Below are 17846 nucleotides of genomic sequence, written 5' to 3' on the forward strand. Positions count from 1 at the left end.
CCGATGCATTAATCAGGTACTGCATAACAGGATTTTCTGAGTGCTCTTGAGAATGGAATATGAAAAACAACTCAGACACATGCCTACATGATGAAGTCAGGTAAGAGCTTCACGCATACAGTGCAGATAAAGGGTGTATTGTTCTGTCACATAGCTCATCAGACCACACAGGTGACTTCTCTGTCTGGTCGAACACGGGCTGGCTGGGCTGGGTCAAAGTTTCTACAAACAATGAGTTGGCCTTTATCCTCCTGTTATGGTGTCGGGAAAATGTAGAGTAGTTATGTTCCAGCTTTGTCAATGGAATCTCAAATGCATATTTCCTTATTTTGATTATGGACCATACAATGGCTCTATAGGCGGTAGATAATAGACAGTGCACTATAATAGTATTTATGACAGTGTAAAGCTCACCAAGATTACCAGCCTTTTTCCCCTTGATGTCATCAACAACCCTTAGAAAAGAAGGTCCGTCCATTGGCAGAAATCTATACAGAAAATAATAAGAAACTGCTGATTCACTAGGAACTATATGATGAGGCTCAAACATGTAATTAAAATAAATACAAATGTTTTATGGTAAAATCCTAGGCCGTAGACTACAAAAATATTCTATTCAGTAGGCTAGGCAGTAGCAATAATAGCTATTAGGAGCATTGATTTCTGCCAGAGACTATCATACCATCGTCTATCAGTTGATAATAATATAGTTGCACTTGAAACTTGTTTGTAAAAGGTTTTGAAAAAACTGTTTAGTTAGCTGGTCAATTACTGATTTGGGTTACCGAGAGGCGCAGCGGTCTAAGGTACTGCATCTCCGTGCAAGAGGCATCACTATAGTACCTGGTTCGAATCCAGGCTGTATAACATCTGGTCGTGATTTAAAGTTCTATATAATCGTAGCCCGGGTTTGGCCGCCCTAGGCCATCATATAAATGGACTTTACCTAGTACATTTTCATGATCAACTGCTGTTGGCCTGTTTCCTTACCTCAAGAAAGGAAGACGGGGAAAACCCCTCTAGTCCTCGTGCGGAGTAGACGCGTGTGACGTCATCGGCTGAAATAGTTGCGTGTGTAGCGGACTGTCCACACTGACGCTGCTCACAGAGAGAGAGACATTTCACATGGGATAGCAGCACGCACATTGCATTCAATCTTGAAACTGTTGGGCTATAAAATACTGGTAAGTAACTACTTTGACGGGCTAACTTTGTTTCTTATTTGGCAACATGTTGATTGGTTACGGTGTCAAAACTTCAGGAAGTTAGACTATATGTTAAGGTTTTCCGAAACGGATTAAATTGCGGAACAAATCAAAGAAGGATAACTCGGGTTGATACTCATAGGCTACATTTAACATCTCGTCGACAAATTTCTGGGAATGAACACCGGCAATTTATTTAATTTCATTTAAATACTCGAGTGGTCGACAATATACATTTAGGCTATTGATACAGTAAACCAACGGGTCATTCCTAGGCCTACTGTACGTTGCCTTTTGGACCTCATAACTTTAGGTGGGGACAAATGACGTTTCACTTTCAGAAAAACATATTGGTCAAGCTCAGGCATTTAAATCCCCTGTTAGGGAAACACATGACTACTCAATAAATAATGTTATCCATTGAACAGGAGTGTAGCCTATTAGTAGCTAGCAGGTAGGCTAGTGGTTAGAGCGGTGGGACACTAACCCGAAAGGTTGGTTGAAAACAAATTCTGACCCCTAGCGCTAAGAGGTTATTAATTAAGAACAAATTCAAAAAACCTTTCAGTTACTAGTCAAACGCTCTAACCACTAGGCTACCTGCCACCCCATGTAGAGTAACTTAGGGTAGGGTTCCCCAATAGGTGGCGCATGGCTGATTTTATGTTTCGTTGTTGGACATAAACGACTGTAAAATCACTAGGATAATAACTCAAAGGGATTTTAATTGAGGAAATCCCACACATATATAGAAAGGCATATGTGATCATATCCCAATATAATCAAGTTTTCAATTGATTATGTTTTTGTCAAATACTGTATCTGTTTGGGATTCTTGCGGTCAATTTGCAGTGTACAATATAATATGTCACAGCCCCCGACCATCTGCTTGAGAAAGAATTGGCCCACGGCTGAATATATACGTTTGTTTATTCCATGTGTAACTCTGTGTTGTTGTTTTTGTCGCACTGCTTTGCTTTATCTTGGCCAGGTCGCAGTTGTAAATGAGAACTTGTTCTCAACTGGCCTACCCTGGTTAAATAAAGGTGAAATAAATAAAACATAAAAAAAAAAAATGAATGTAATTGGCGACCCCCGGCCAAAGGGCTGTTAAACTAGTGGTCCTCTGTAGCTTAGTTGATAGAACTTGGTGCTTACAATGCCAGGATAGTGGGTTTGTTTCCCGGAACCACCTGTATGTAAAATGTGTGCATGCATGACTTTAAGTCGCTTTGGATAAAAGCGTCAGCTAAATGACATGTATTATATTATTGGGGGCCATAGGCAAGATCTGGTTGGGGGACCCCACCTCGTGGCACAACATTCTAGAGACTGCAATTTTCTGCAATTCTACACATATTGCCGTGAGGTGGAGAGACTTTTTTTTTTTTTTTTTTACAGCTAATTTCCTGCAATTCTATCCATTTTGCCATGACTAATACCATGTTAATATGATTTCTGAGTGAGAATGGAGGCCCTCTGGAGGTCAGGGCCCCCGTGCCCGGTCGTTGTTTGGCCGTGATTACTACAAGTTTAAAAATGGCTGATTCACAACCAAATTTCGAAATTGCACTTGGTGTATTCTAATATTGGTAATTTCTATGTAAAAGGACCCATGACCACCAACACGTGAAGTTTATAGGAGCGTGTAAAATTGGGTGTCAAATAAAATTAAAGAGTCTATTTTTATTTATTAAACCATCAATATATTTTTCAACCATTTTCCATCCTTGAAATGAGGAATAAGCTAAAGCTTTGATTTCTGGTCAAACAGATGGAAAAGGGGTCTTAGAAAATATCTACCAGAAAAAGAACAATTTCTGCAATTGAATTGGCTACAATGGGAAATCATAGTAGTTACAAACCACAGTTGGGTTCACAATTTTGGACAGCACAGCACAGTAGAGTACACTAGAGTTGAGTACACTATAATGTACTGTACTGTACTGAACTATACTCTATTGTAATGTACTCGACTGTACTCTACTGTACTCGACTGTACTCTACACTGTACTCTACTGTACTCAACACTGTACTCTACTGTACTCAACTGTACTCTACACTGAACTCTACTGTACTCAACACTCTACTCTACTGTACTCGGCTGTACTCAACTGTACTCTACTGTACTCAACACTGAACTCTACTGTACTCAACTGTACTCTACACTGAACTCTACTGTACTCAACTGTACTCTACACTGAACTCAACACTACTCTACTGTACTCTACACTGAACTCGACTGTACTCAACTGTACTCGACACTGAACTTTACTGTACTCAACTGTACTCGATTGTACTCAACTGTACTCGACACTGAACTTTACTGTACTGTACTCAACACTGAACTTTACTGTACTTGACTGAACGCGATTGTACTCGACTGTACTCAACTGTACTCTACACTGAACTCTACTGTACTCGGCTGTACTCTACACGGAAATCTACTTTACTATACTGTTCTCTACATTACTCTACAGAGCTGTACTGTACTCTACTGTACTGTAGTCTACATAGCTTTACTGTGCTGTACTTTGATGTATAAATTTGTGAAACATAGATGTATATTGGTTCAGGTTTTGTACGGTCCGGACCAAGGAAATGTGTTCTTTTTGGGGGCAGAGCTCATTAAAATAATAGCCCATGTCTAGAATAATACCCAAATATGCAAAGGAGGATAATGCATATTTATACCTTTATGTAATAGGTACATCACCATGAAGAGAATGACATTAATATCCATAGTTATGTATTTCTGTGTAGTACAGATCAGGGACCAATGATGAAATTACGTTACTGCAATTCTGTTACTGGGTGTAAATCCACCTCACTCTAGTGGAATAAGCAAAATAGATTTTTTCAAAGTCTGTGTGTCATGTCATAGCTGATACCCCATTCTTTCTGCAGACATTTTGGAATTGCCCTAGTCTTACTCTCAATAGTAAGTCGGGACCCTGACTGAGTTCCAAAAAAATTGAATGTATACAGTACCTGTCAAAAGTTTTAGAACCTACCGGTACTCATTCAAGGGTTTTTCTTTATTTTTACTATTTTCTACATTGTAGAATAATAGTGAAGACATCAAAACTATGAAATAACACATATGGAATCATGTAGTAACCAAATAAGTGTTAAACAAATCAAAATACATTCTATATTTGAGATTCTTCAAAGTAGCCACCCTTTGCCTTGATGATAGCTTTGCACACTCAATGTCAGTACTAACATTTACATTTTAGTAATTTAGCATACGCTCTCATCTAGAGCTACTTGCAGTTAGGTGAGACAACCACATATCACAGTCATAACAAGTACATTTTCCCTCAATAAAGTAGTTATCAGAAAGTTCCGTTCTACTAAAGTAAGATGTGATCTGTTTTCAGACAGCAAGAAAATGATTGTAGTGTTGATATGATGACAAACTGAATTGTAGTCTACTGGTGTATGTACTGTAGAGCTGATGTGTGTTTATTTTCAACCCTTTTCTTAGTATTATGACAGGTTTTCGGGGAAACCTCAAACTTTTAAATAGCCCTTTTTCACACACCTACAACAATGATGACATCCTTTTTTAAACAGGTGTCATATATGAGACCTGCCTGAAAGAGAGAGAGATGAAGATTGGTGCTATCTCAACGCTGGGCCCGGTCAAAGATGTCTTACCATGGAAAGAGTTCTCCCACACAGCCCGTCTGAGCCCCACAGAGCCCCACGACACAGTTGGATGGCTGTCCACTCTGCCTGCCCTTCACAATCATCATCCACCCTATCCCATCTGTGAGAGAATGCACCCCAGTGGTACCCAATGCTCTGCCCCGGAGGAGAGCAGCAAGACCCCCACAGAACCTGGAGAGGCTCAGCTGGACTTCTACCTTAAACTGGGCTACTCCCCAGCGCAGGTCTGGACCGTGTTGCAGAAGTTTGGCCTGAACACAGACACTAACAGGGTTCTGGGGGAGCTGGTGCGGACGGGAGCCAGCCCAGAAGGGATTGAGAAGGAGCGGGAGAAGGAGGGAGCCCCATCTACCATGTCTATCCAGGTGGCCCGAGGGGAGACCCTCAGTAACCTGCCCCTCACCCCTCCACCCAGCCGGGGTGATGTACCCAGTGAGGAGGGAGATGCCCTGAGACCCATAGTGATCGATGGGAGCAACGTGGCTATGAGGTGAGCACAGAGTTTCACTAGTTTGAAGTTTTCCCCTCCCCACTCACCACTCCCAAACATTGCTAGAAAAATTATTGGTTGAGAAATAGTTTTTATCAATGAATATGTGTGTCCATTTTAAGGGAAAACTATCGCAGTAAGGTACTACTGGCTTGCTTCTGAAGCTAAGCAGGGTTGGTCCTGGTCAGTCCCTGGATGGGAGACCAGATGCTGCTGGAAGTGGTGTTGGAGGGCCAGTAGGAGGCACTCTTTCCTCTGGTTAAAAAATATCCCAATGCCCCAGGGCAGTGATTGGGGACACTGCCCTGTGTAGGGTGCCGTCTTTCGGATGGGACGTTAAACGGGTGTCCTGACTCTCTGAGGTCATTAAAGATCCCATGGCACTTATCGTAAGAGTAGGGGTGTTAACCCCGGTGTCCTGGCTAAATTCCCAAATCTGGCCCTCAAACCATCATGGTCACCTAATAATCCCCAGTTTACAATTGGCTCATTCATCCCCCTCCTCTCCCCTGTAACTATTCCCCAGGTCGTTGCTGCAAATGAGAACGTGTTCTCAGTCAACTTACCTGGTAAAATAACGGTAAAATAAAAATAAATAAATAAATAAAAATTGTTACCCAGAAATGATTTAGTATTGATATAAAAGGCATACTGCCTTCAACGGGCTCCAGAGTGGCGCCGTGGTCTAGGGTACTGTATCTCAGTGCTAGAGGTGTCACTACAGACCCTGGTTCGATTCCATGGCTGTATCACAACCACCCGTGATTGGGAGTCCCGTGTGGCGCCGCACAATTGGCCCAGCATCGTCCGGGGTAGGCAGTCATTGTAAATAAGAATGAGTTCTTAACTGACTTGCCTAGTTCAATAAAGATGTAATAAAACAGATTATGTTCATGGGAAAAAGGTAGCTACAGGTTGGAACAGCCTTCATCATATCTCTCTCCAGTAGTTGTAGTTAAGTGTTTCTAAGAGCTTGTGGTTTGGCAAAAAGCCCGTAAAGAAGGTGCTGTAACAGAAGAATTCCCTGTCTTCAAGAACAGATGATTTCCTTATTGCGTGAAACTCCTACCCATACTTCTCTAGATTTACTCTTACCCTAACCCATCATAATTACTTCTCTAGATTTACTCCTACCCTAACCCATCATAATTAGGATCTAGCTAGCTCCAGCCCTAGCCCATCATAATTAGGATCTAGCTAACTCCAGCCCTAACCCATCATAATTACTTCTCTAGCTAACTCCAGCCCTAACCCATCATAATTAGGATCTAGCTAACTCCAGCCCTAACCCATCATAATTAGGATCTAGCTAACTCCAGCCCTAACCCATCATAATTAGGATCTAGATAAACTCCAGCCCTAACCCCTCATAATTAGGATCTAGCTAACTCCAACCCTAACCCCTCATAATTAGGATCTAGCTAGCTCCAGCCCAAACCCATCATAATTAGGATCTAGCTAACTCCAGCCCTAACCCATTATAATTAGGATCTAGCTAACTCCAGCCCTAACCCCTCATAATTAGGATCTAGCTAACTCCAGCCCTAACCCCTCATAATTAGGATCTAGCTAACTCCAGCCCTAACCCTCATAATTAGGATCTAGCTAACTCCAGCCCTAACCCATCATAATTAGGATCTAGCTAACTCCAGCCCTAACCCATCATAATTAGGATCTAGCTAGCTTCAGCCCAAACCCATCATAATTAGGATCTAGCTAGCTCCAGCCCTAACCCATCATAATTAGGATCTAGCTAGCTCCAGCCCAAACCCATCATAATTAGGATCTAGCTAGCTCCAGCCCTAACCCATCATAATTAGGATCTAGCTAGCTCCAGCCCAAACCCATCATAATTAGGATCTAGCTAACTCCAGCCCTAACCCATTATAATTAGGATCTAGCTAACTCCAGCCCTAACCCATCATAATTAGGATCTAGCTAACTCCAGCCCTAACCCTCATAATTAGGATCTAGCTAACTCCAGCCCTAACCCCTCATAATTAGGATCTAGCTAACTCCAGCCCTAACCCATCATAATTAGGATCTAGCTAACTCCAGCCCTAACCCATCATAATTAGGATCTAGCTAACTCCAGCCCTAACCCATCATAATTAGGATCTAGATAAACTCCAGCCCTAACCCATCATAATTAGGATCTAGATAAACTCCAGCCCTAACCCATCATAATTAGGATCTAGATAAACTCCAGCCCTAACCCATCATAATTAGGATCTAGCTAGCTCCAGCCCTAACCCCTCATAATTACTTCTCTAGCTAACTCCAGCCCTAACCCATCATAATTAGGATCTAGCTAACTCCAGCCCTAACCCATTATAATTAGGATCTAGCTAACTCCAGCCCTAACCCATCATAATTAGGATCTAGCTAACTCCAGCCCAAACCCCTCATAATTAGGATCTAGCTAACTCCAGCCCTAACCCATCATAATTAGGATCTAGCTAACTCCAGCCCTAACCCATTATAATTAGGATCTAGCTAACTCCAGCCCTAACCCATTATAATTAGGATCTAGCTAACTCCAGCCCTAACCCATCATAATTAGGATCTAGCTAACTCCAGCCCAAACCCCTCATAATTAGGATCTAGCTAGCTCCAGCCCTAACCCCTCATAATTAGGATCTAGCTATTTCCAGCCCTAACCCCTCATAATTAGGATCTAGCTAACTCCAGCCCTAACCCATCATAATTAGGATCTAGCTAACTCCAGCCCGAACCCATCATAATTACTTCTCTAGCTAACTCCAGCCCTAACCCATCATAATTAGGATCTAACTAGAAGTCGGGAATGGTAACACTGTTTCAGCCCTGCTGTTATGTCTAAGGTTTCAGCCCTGCTTTTATGTCTGTGGTTTCAGCCCTGCTTTTATGTCTGTGGTTTCAGCCCTGCTTTTATGTCTGTGGTTTCAGCCCTGCTTTTACGTCTGTGGTTTCAGCCCTGCTTTTATGTCTGTGGTTTCAGCCCTGCTTTTATGTCTGTGGTTTCAGCCCTGCTTTTATGTCTGTGGTTTCAGCCCTGCTTTTATGTCTAAGGTTTCAGCCCTGCTTTTATGTCTAAGGTTTCAGCCCTGCTTTTATGTCTGTGGTTTCAGCACTCAACACTCCACCAGCCACAGTGTCACTGTTAGCCTATGGGAAGCCTCAACCTTTTCTGCCACTCCCCCTTCTGCTGCTCCTCTGTCTCCTTGGGCCTTCTGCCCATTTTGATACCACGATCGTACAGGCACGTCTCTCCCTCATTGCTCTGACATGCAAATGTGAGCATGCAAATCAGTGCACTGTGCAACAGGAACAGGCCTGACTGCATTTTATGCCGTGCCTGCCCTACTGGACATACACCAGAAAATTAGCTCCAAGTGATTTTAATTTTGAAAATGTGTTCCAAATTATTCCCACGCATAATAGAGAGATATATGATCGTATACAAATGTAAGCACGGTTTGAATTATTATGTTTTACTCAAATATTATATCTGTTTGGGTTTCTTGCAGACAATTCGCGGCCCACAAATGATTTGTAATTATGTTCCGGCCCTCTGACCATCCACTCAGCTGAATCTAGTTCATCATCCCTGGTCTAGATTCTAGTAATAGTCCTACTGTACCTAGTTGGTAGATGGTCTACTGTGAGAACAGGGATCGTTTGAGTTGTGTATACACAGTTAAAACATTTGCATTGCAAATGCTGTGATATTGTGTGTACATGTAGCTAAGTGCTTTCACCTGAAAAATAACTGTTGTAGTAATCGTGGGCCCTCCCTCTCCAAATGTGTCTATTGATATAGTTCTTGAGGTACAGAATGCGTTCCAAATGGCACCCTCTCCCTATGAAGTGCACTTCCTTTGACTTAGGGCCCATAGGGTACCAATTGGGACACAAGCCAATGAGTCAGCGTAGGAGGAATATTTCCTTACCCTTACCACACAGGTAAGTCATTGTGAATGGGATTGGCTTGCTTGCTCAACAAAATTTATTTATATTGCCTTTCTGTTGTAGCCTCGGAATCAAGGAAGTGTGCAAGGAATGTTGTGATTGGCTTGCTTGCTTGCTAAACAATATTTATTTCTATTGCCTTTCTGTTGTAGCCACGGGAACAAGGAAATGTTTTCCTGCCTGGGAATCCAGCTGGCGGTTAACTTCTTCCTGGACAGAGGTCATACTGACATCACCGTGTTTGTTCCCTCATGGAGGAAGGAGCAGCCTAGACCAGATGTCCTCATCACAGGTAAGATGTCGGGAAGACACTGCCCTGCACTAGGCCCAATGTCCACTTCCTCGTCTCCATCTCAGCCCTCATTGTATGATATACAGTCTTCTCTGTATCACACAACAGCCCTCATTGTATTGAATACAGTTTCCTCCTCAAGCCATCCCACTGGGCACAGACGTCATTTCAACCTTTAGTTTTGATTTGGTTGAGTTGTCAACTAACGTGAATTTATCGTGAAATCAACAAAAAAATGTCACCATGTCATTGGATTTGGGTTTAAAGTTGGGTAAAATAAAAAAGAAATATGACTTTTTGCGAATTTGATCCGTTTTCCATGTCGATTCAACATCCTCACATAAATGATTTTGTTGAATTGACGTGGAAACAATGTTGATTTAACCTGTTTTTGCCCACTGGGATAAAGTTGGGCGGACATTTGTTTCAGACACAATGGAACATTGAGTTTCTATGTTATTTTAATCAGAGATGGCATATAGAGTGTATTTAAGCAATAACGCGTGAAGGGGTGTGGTATATGGCCAATATACCACACTTAGGGCTCTTCTTATGCACAACGCATCGCGTTGTATATTGGCCATATACCACTATCCCCAAGATGCCTTATTGCTATTATAAACTGGTTAATTGGTTAATGTAAATAGAAGAGTAAAAATACATGTTTTGTCATACCCGTGGTATATGGTCTGATATACCCTGGCTTTCTGCCAATCAGCATTCAGGGCTCGAACCACCTAGTTTCTAATATGTAATACGCTATGTGATATGCTGACTTCAGGAAATATGCATACAAGCACAATGTTTGAGTAGAGAGCGTGTCTCTTTTGATCATGTGTGAGCAAGAAACAGTTTGGCATATGGACTTGTTTGGCTTTTGCCAGTTGCTGAACTTGAGATCAGATCAGGGGTCAAAGTGATGCAACTCCACAACTCTGGGAAGTGAGAGCAGTGGAGAGCAGGAGGGGGAAACCCAACACGGATATCTTTTGTTTCACTACGTCTCTCGTTCAGCTGATTAAACCAGGGAGTTTTATCAGCGCATTTATCACTTCCTGCAGTAGCATGTGAAAACAGTCTTCTCATGGTGAGCTTGGCTGACCTAGTTACTGTCCATTTTTAAAAAAAAAATTGTTATTTTACATTAATTTAACTAGGCAAGTCAGTTAAGAACAAATTCTTATTTTCAATGACAGCCTAGGAACAGTGGGTTAACTGCCTTGTTCAGGGGCAGAATGACAGATTTGTACCTTGTCAGCTCGGGGATTAGATCTTGCAACCTTTCGGTCACTAGTCCAAAGCTCTAACCACTAGGCCTTCACTGGTCCAAAAAGTTGTATCCATTCCTAAATGAGCCTGGGGCATCCCCATCTGGACCCGATATGCATAAATATTTTTTTTGTAAATATAGAGACCCATTTCAAACGGGCCCGATGATAACTGGACCCGTTCTGTATAGACCTGATCGGATCCAGACCCGATTCGAGTTAGGGAAGCAGACAAGTTATTTTATAAGCTACTAAAAGCGTGAGGGAGAGGAGGTAGAGAGCCTCTGGCAGTGCTGTGTGTATAGGCTACTGTGAGTGTAAGAGGAGGTAGAGAGCCTCTGGCAGTGCTGTGTGTATAGGCTACTGTGAGTGTCAGAGGAGGTAGCGAGCCTCTGGCAGTGCTGTGTGTATAGGCTACTGTGAGTGTAAGAGGAGGTAGAGAGGCTCAGGCAGTGCTGTGTGTATAGGCTACTGTGAGTGTCAGCAAGTGACATGGGAACAGGGAGGAGGGAGGGAGAGACGAGAAGCAGCAACCAACCAAGTCGACTCGCGTTATAGTAGACTAATAGCTGCCATAGATAGCTAGGTTCTATATCATCCAATATGATTACGTAGTACCTGTCTTGTCTGCATCAAACTGGGAGAAGCTAGTTAAGCTAGCTAGCTAGGCTAATTGAGGCAGCATGCGCTCTCATCCTACACAGTTGCAACTCCATTGAGAATATAAAGTAGCAGCCTACCTGTAGGCTCTTGGTCGTTGTTGCCTGTCCTCCTTTAACTTTCTCTCTCTATTGCAGCACTCGCGTTCGGATCTGTATGTGTCCTTCCGGACAAGTCAGTTAAAATTACACATACCCGAGGCCTGTTGCAATCATATCAGATACGACCCAGACCCATTACATTATTTAGAATTATGGATCCGGACTCACTCGCTTCCCGGATCGGGTCTTGCGTATTTGGGTACAGGTGGATCCGTGAAGACCTCTTAAGTACATTTTTCTCATGTCTTATCCATTGCCAAGAGCCGGTTAGAGCCTGTAGGCTCAACGTTAATATGATGGATAGATTTTAATTGAGTTAACCTCATATTTTAAATATTTTACTTTATCTAAAGCTTAATTAAACTTTATCGAACTTTATCCATGTGTGCCAAATGTCATATAAACGTTGAGCCTACACGCTACAGCCGGCTCGCTATCAGAGCCTTTTAGTTGCTCGAGTTCCCAAAAAGTTTGGCAACAAAATATGACAATATGAGAGGTAGAATGTGAGTGATAAAGTAAAGTGTGCTAAACAAGTTGTGAAATCTGTTTCCCAGAAACAATCCCTTTACATACAGACCAGGATTAGGGGTGGTTAATGCATAATTCATCTCTTAAATAATACTTCATTGATGATTAACTCATTGAATGGTTATCTAATGTTAGTATTTTTCTCTGTTTCTAAAGATCAACACATTTTGCGTGAGCTGGAGAGGAAGAAGATCGTGGTGTTCACCCCTTCGCGGCGGGTAGCAGGCAAACGGGTGGTCTGCTATGACGATCGCTTCATCGTCAAGCTGGCGCATGAGACCGCCGGCATCATCGTGTCCAACGACACCTACCGTGACCTTCAGGGCGAGAGGCAGGACTGGAAGCGTTTCATTGAGGAGAGGCTACTCATGTACTCCTTCGTCAATGACAAGTAAGTCTTGTGCTAGCTTACTATTAACCTTGAAATACACACAGTGGACAAATAACTAATGTTTTAACTAATTTGTGGTTACAGTGGACAAATAAGTCATGTTTTAACTAATAGGTGGTTACAGTGGACAAATAAGTCATGTTTTAACTAATAGGTGGTTACAGTGGACAAATAAGTCATATTTTAACTAATAGGTAGTTACAGTGGACAAATAAGTCATATTTTAACTAGTAGTTGGTTACAAATCAAATCAAAGTTTATTTGTCACGTGCGCTGAATACAACAGGTGTAGGTAGACCTTACAGTGAAATGCTTACTTACAGGCTCTAACCAACAGTGCAAAAAAAGGTATTAGGTGAACAATAGGTAAGTAAAGAAATAAGTAAAGAAATAAAAACAACAGTAAAAAGACAGGCTATATACAGTAGAGAGGCTATATACAGTAGCGAGGCTATATACAGTAGCGAGGCTATATACAGTAGAGAGGCTATATACAGTAGCGAGGCTATATACAGTAGCGAGGCTATATACAGTAGAGAGGCTATATACAGTAGCGAGGCTATATACAGTAGCGAGGCTATATACAGTAGCGAGGCTATATACAGTAGCGAGGCTATATACAGACACCGGTTAGTCGGGCTGATTGAGGTAGTATGTACATGTAGATATGGTTAAAGTGACTATGCATATATGATGAACAGAGAGTAGCAGTAGCGTAAAAGAGGGGTTGGCTGGTGGTGGGTGGCAGGACACAATGCAGAGAGCCCGGTTAGCCACTGTGCGGGAGCACTGGTTGGTCGGCCCAATTGAGGTAGTATGTACATGAATGTATAGTTAAAGTGACTATGCATATATGATAAACAGAGAGTAGCAGCAGCGTAAAAGAGGGGTTGGGGGGGGGGGGGGGGGGGCACACAATGCAAATAGCAAATAGTCCGGGTAGCCATTTGATTACCTGTTCAGGAGTCTTATGGCTTGGGGGTAAAAACTGTTGATAAGCCTTTTTGTCCTAGACTTGGCACTCCGGTACTGCTTGCTATGCGGTAGTAGAGAGAACAGTCTATGACTGGGGTGGCTGGGGTCTTTGACAATTTTTAGGGCCTTCCTCTGACACCGTCTGGTGTAGAGGTCCTGGATGGCAGGCAGTTTAGCCCCAGTGATGTACTGGGCCGTACGCACTACCCTCTGTAGTGCCTTGTGGTCGGAGGCCGAGCAATTGCCGTACCAGGCAGTGATGCAACCAGTCAGGATGCTCTCGATGTTGCAGCTGTAGAACCTTTTGAGGATCTCAGGACCCATGCCAAATCTTTTTAGTTTCCTAAGGAGCAATAGGTTTTGTTGTGCCCTCTTCACGACTGTCTTGGTGTGTTTGGACCATTCTAGTTTGTTGGTGATGTGGACACCAAGGAACTTGAAGCACTCAACCTGCTCCACTACAGCCCCGTCGATGAGAATGGGGGAGTGCTCTGTTCTCCTTTTCATGTAGTCCACAATCTTCTCCTTAGTCTTGGTTACGTTGAGGGATAGGTTGTTATTCTGGCACCACCCGGCCAGGTCTCTGTGGACAAATAACTCATGTTTTAACTATAGGTGGTTACAGTAGACAAATAACTAATGTTTTAACTAATAGGTTGTTACAGTGGACAAATAACTAATGTTTTAATAATAGGTGGTTACAGTGGACAAATAACTAATGTTTAACTAATAGCTAATATATGGTTACAGTACTACAAATATCATGAATAAGCCATTGCTTGGTCGTATAACTTGTAAATATTTTATACTTATAAATCTGTATAACTGCACAATTGATGTTTTGTAAATGACGCATTATTGTTCAGTGTAGCCACAGTGTAGTGGGAATCTAAACTCCACTCCCCCCCTATCTCAGGTTCATGCCCCCTGATGACCCCCTGGGTCGCCATGGTCCCACCCTGGAGAACTTTCTACTGAAGGTTCCTCGGTTACCACGGAAACAGCCATGCCCTTATGGTGAGGTCATATTGACAAACTGACACCAATACTGTAATGGATGTAATAAATGTACTGTATGTGCTGAAACTCAACGGTACTAATGAACTCTTGTTTACGTTTCATCAATCCAGGAAGGAAATGCACTTACGGGATGAAGTGTAAATTCTACCACCCGGAACGAGCCAACCAATCCCGTTGCTCTCTGGCTGACGAGCTGCGGAAGAAGGCCAAGCTATCTTTATCGGAACATAAACACCCCACCGCAGGTGCTGGACCTGCGTATGGCCTTTCTCTGGAGGAGGGGATGGCTCAGAAACTGCCTCTAGAACAGAGGAATGGCTCCCTGAAGAAAGGCCACATCCGTGAGAATGTGCTTCTGATCAAGGGAAGCCATCGTTCCAGCCGGAGGTCCCCAACTAAGAAGGACAAGGCCAACCGACACTTCATGACCGATCTGGACTCGGCCATGCCCAATGGCTCTCACTCCCCGACAGACCTGGACTCGGCCCTGCCCAGTGGCTCTCACTCCCCGACAGACCTGGACTCGGCCCTGCCCAGTGGCTCTCAGGAGCGGCTAGATTCTGGTCTTGGCTCCTTCGAGAGCCAGGTGTCTGACCCCTCCAGGGACCACTGTGACCGTTATGGGAAGGCTGGGTACAGGAACTGCCTGTCCCCCCCCAGTATGAGACAACAAATCTATTCCCTGCCTAGCAACCTGCCTTCTAGCTGCAGCTCTCATTCTGCTCAGCCTTTACTGGGCCCCAGCGCAGGATACCAACAACATCGCAGCAGGGGCCCAGCCAGCACCCACAACAACACCCACAGCCCACATCACAGCATGGGCCCAGGCAGCACCTACCACCCAGGCAAGATAACCTACAGCCCCCCCTATTACATCAGCTATGGGGCACCGATATATCCAGTTGGGGAGCATCAGTACAGGTACCCCAATGACTTCCAACAGGAGAGCAGGGCCCACCCTCCACAGCAGACCTACTGGTCCGATCCGTTCGGGACTTATCCTCAGACTCTATTTAGCACTGCTCAAGTAGAGAAGCAGAGACACTGGCTCCTCCCTCGGACACAGCCCCACCCCCACGGGGAGGGCAGGGAGAGAGAGGAGGTCAGGAAGAAGCTGCTGGCTATCTTTAACGGCTGTCTGGTGGACAAGGTCATGGGCATGTTTCCCCAGCTCATAGACCCACAGAGATTGGCTGCTGAGATCCTCACCCTGCAGTCTCAGGGCCTGTGATTGGCTCGTTGCTCTGGTATGGTGGGGACTGGGAATTGTAGTTTCTTTCAATTGAAAGAATCTCTTGTGAAAAACTGCAAGCTACTGTAAAGATCTGTGTTGTGTCCAAGGTTTTGTAGTGTTTTCCACTTTGGGGAAACATTGATCTTCCTACTGTATGTGCTCTGCCCAATGTGTTCTTGCCACGTGTTTCAGGGCCTAGGTTGCTTATAGTGCTTCTGATTAGCGTGAAACCTGAGGCAATGGATTGTTGATGCAAATTGCATCTTTTGGGAAAAAGTTATTATTTATAGACTCTTGAATGTATTTTGATGGGAAAATGTAATGTATTTGAGAAACAATATTCTTACAGTATTTTTATTTCGCCTTTATTTAACCAGGTAGGCCAGTTGAGAACAAGTTCTCATTTACAACTGCAACCTGGCCAAGATAAATCAAAGCAGTGTGACAAAAACAACAACACAGAGTTACATATAAACAAACGTACAGTCAAATAACACAATAGAAAAATCGATGTATGCATTTACATATGTATGATGTAGTGTTCTGAGGCCTATGTATCAAGATGAGTTATAGCATAAAGAGTTTTATTGGCACTGTGTGCCATTATGTTGGGTCACAGCTAACTATCTAGCTAGTACGCTAGTGAAGTAGATGCCCTATGGGTCTTGTTTCTTTGAAGAACATTAAAGCTGGAATCCATACTTGGTGATACAGCCACGTCCGTTTGAGACATTACAACAACAAAGATTTGACTTCAAACAACCAACACAGTCCCCCCCCCCCCCCCCCCCTCAGACATAGAACCAACAGAATATGTTCCTCTCCTCTTTCTTCAACCAAACGACAACAATAATAGTGGTGCTGTTTCACCGTATGCAGATTCCAGTTGTAATGTTCTGAGCAGAACAACATATGGATTTTCTTAATGATAAAAATACATTTTAAGTAGTACAAAAAACATACACAAATATATCTAAAGTCTAAAAATAAAATACAAATATTTACAGTCAGAAGTAGAAGAGTAGACATTGTGATTTGCCATTGCCACTATCTAATAAATAATAATAGAAAATGATAATAAAAAAAAATAAATGAAATCTACTTGTGCAGCAATGAGAGAACAGTGTATAATTCCAGATCATTGATTTGTGACAGGTTTAGTTCCCTGCTGTTAGATTTTGTTTCTTCAGTGTACATGGAATTGTGGGATACAGTCAATTTAATAATTTCAGTGTTTATGCAAACATTTTAAATAAAACAAAAATATATTTAAAGGTTTGTGAATCTTGCTGTTTTTGACATATGGATTATCACAATATACAGAATATACGAAATCGCCTTGTTTTTATAACTACAGTAATGCCGGGATTCAACACGAGGTGCGTTATAGAGCGATTGACATTTTAAGGTATCTGCAGCGCTTACCCTGAATGCGATCTCAACAAACACAGGGACATTTCCTTTATACTGCCTTGTTGACAACGCTCTACAACACCACTTGGGATTGAATCCTGCCTAATTATTTTTTGATAAGACCACAACATGTTGTGATTTTAATAGCTTAAAGGCTTCTACACACCTATCCAACCACAGACAATCCAACTTGGATAGGTATGAACAAAACCTTAAAAAAGGGGCAATCTGCAATTGCTACATGTATTTTTGCTAAATTTATCATATGTATCCATTGATTCTTTAAGGATATAACTTAGAACTGCTTCATGAGCTTAGTTCAACTGTCGTACCCCATCAGAACCCCCAAAATATAAGCTTGTTTTACTCCAATGCTTTTAAACAAAGTAAATGTAAACAAACACTATATAGCCTCAAAACATGGTTAAAACTATACTTTGTATATCATGGATGGTCAGTCCTTGCATCCATAGCTCAGTCTATGAATTTGAGAGTGGTTACATTTCTCCAGCCCCATCCCTCAGCTTTTTACCAAAACGGGTGGCGAAAAAAGCTTTGTTATTGTTTCATCTGCTGATTGCCCCTTTAAGAGGCACATGCTGCATCCGCACATACAGTTCATCGTTATATAAAGTGTTGT

At 42.7% G+C, this 17846-nt stretch overlaps 1 protein-coding gene across 1 annotated transcript; it reads left to right on the forward strand.

Annotated features, from left to right (window-relative positions):
* The first annotated feature begins 1101 nt into the window (after positions 1-1101).
* On the forward strand, positions 1102-16578 carry LOC129820252 (endoribonuclease ZC3H12A-like). Its single transcript, XM_055877292.1, has 6 exons — positions 1102-1184; positions 4785-5370; positions 9474-9613; positions 12330-12564; positions 14456-14556; positions 14670-16578. Exons 2-6 carry the CDS (start codon positions 4820-4822, stop codon positions 15788-15790), a joined length of 2148 nt encoding a protein of 715 aa, XP_055733267.1. The 5' UTR covers positions 1102-1184; positions 4785-4819; the 3' UTR covers positions 15791-16578.
* Positions 16579-17846: the final 1268 nt, after the last annotated feature.

This window comes from Salvelinus fontinalis, chromosome 22 (genome assembly GCF_029448725.1).
Source record: "Salvelinus fontinalis isolate EN_2023a chromosome 22, ASM2944872v1, whole genome shotgun sequence".
Taxonomy (NCBI): domain Eukaryota; kingdom Metazoa; phylum Chordata; class Actinopteri; order Salmoniformes; family Salmonidae; genus Salvelinus; species Salvelinus fontinalis.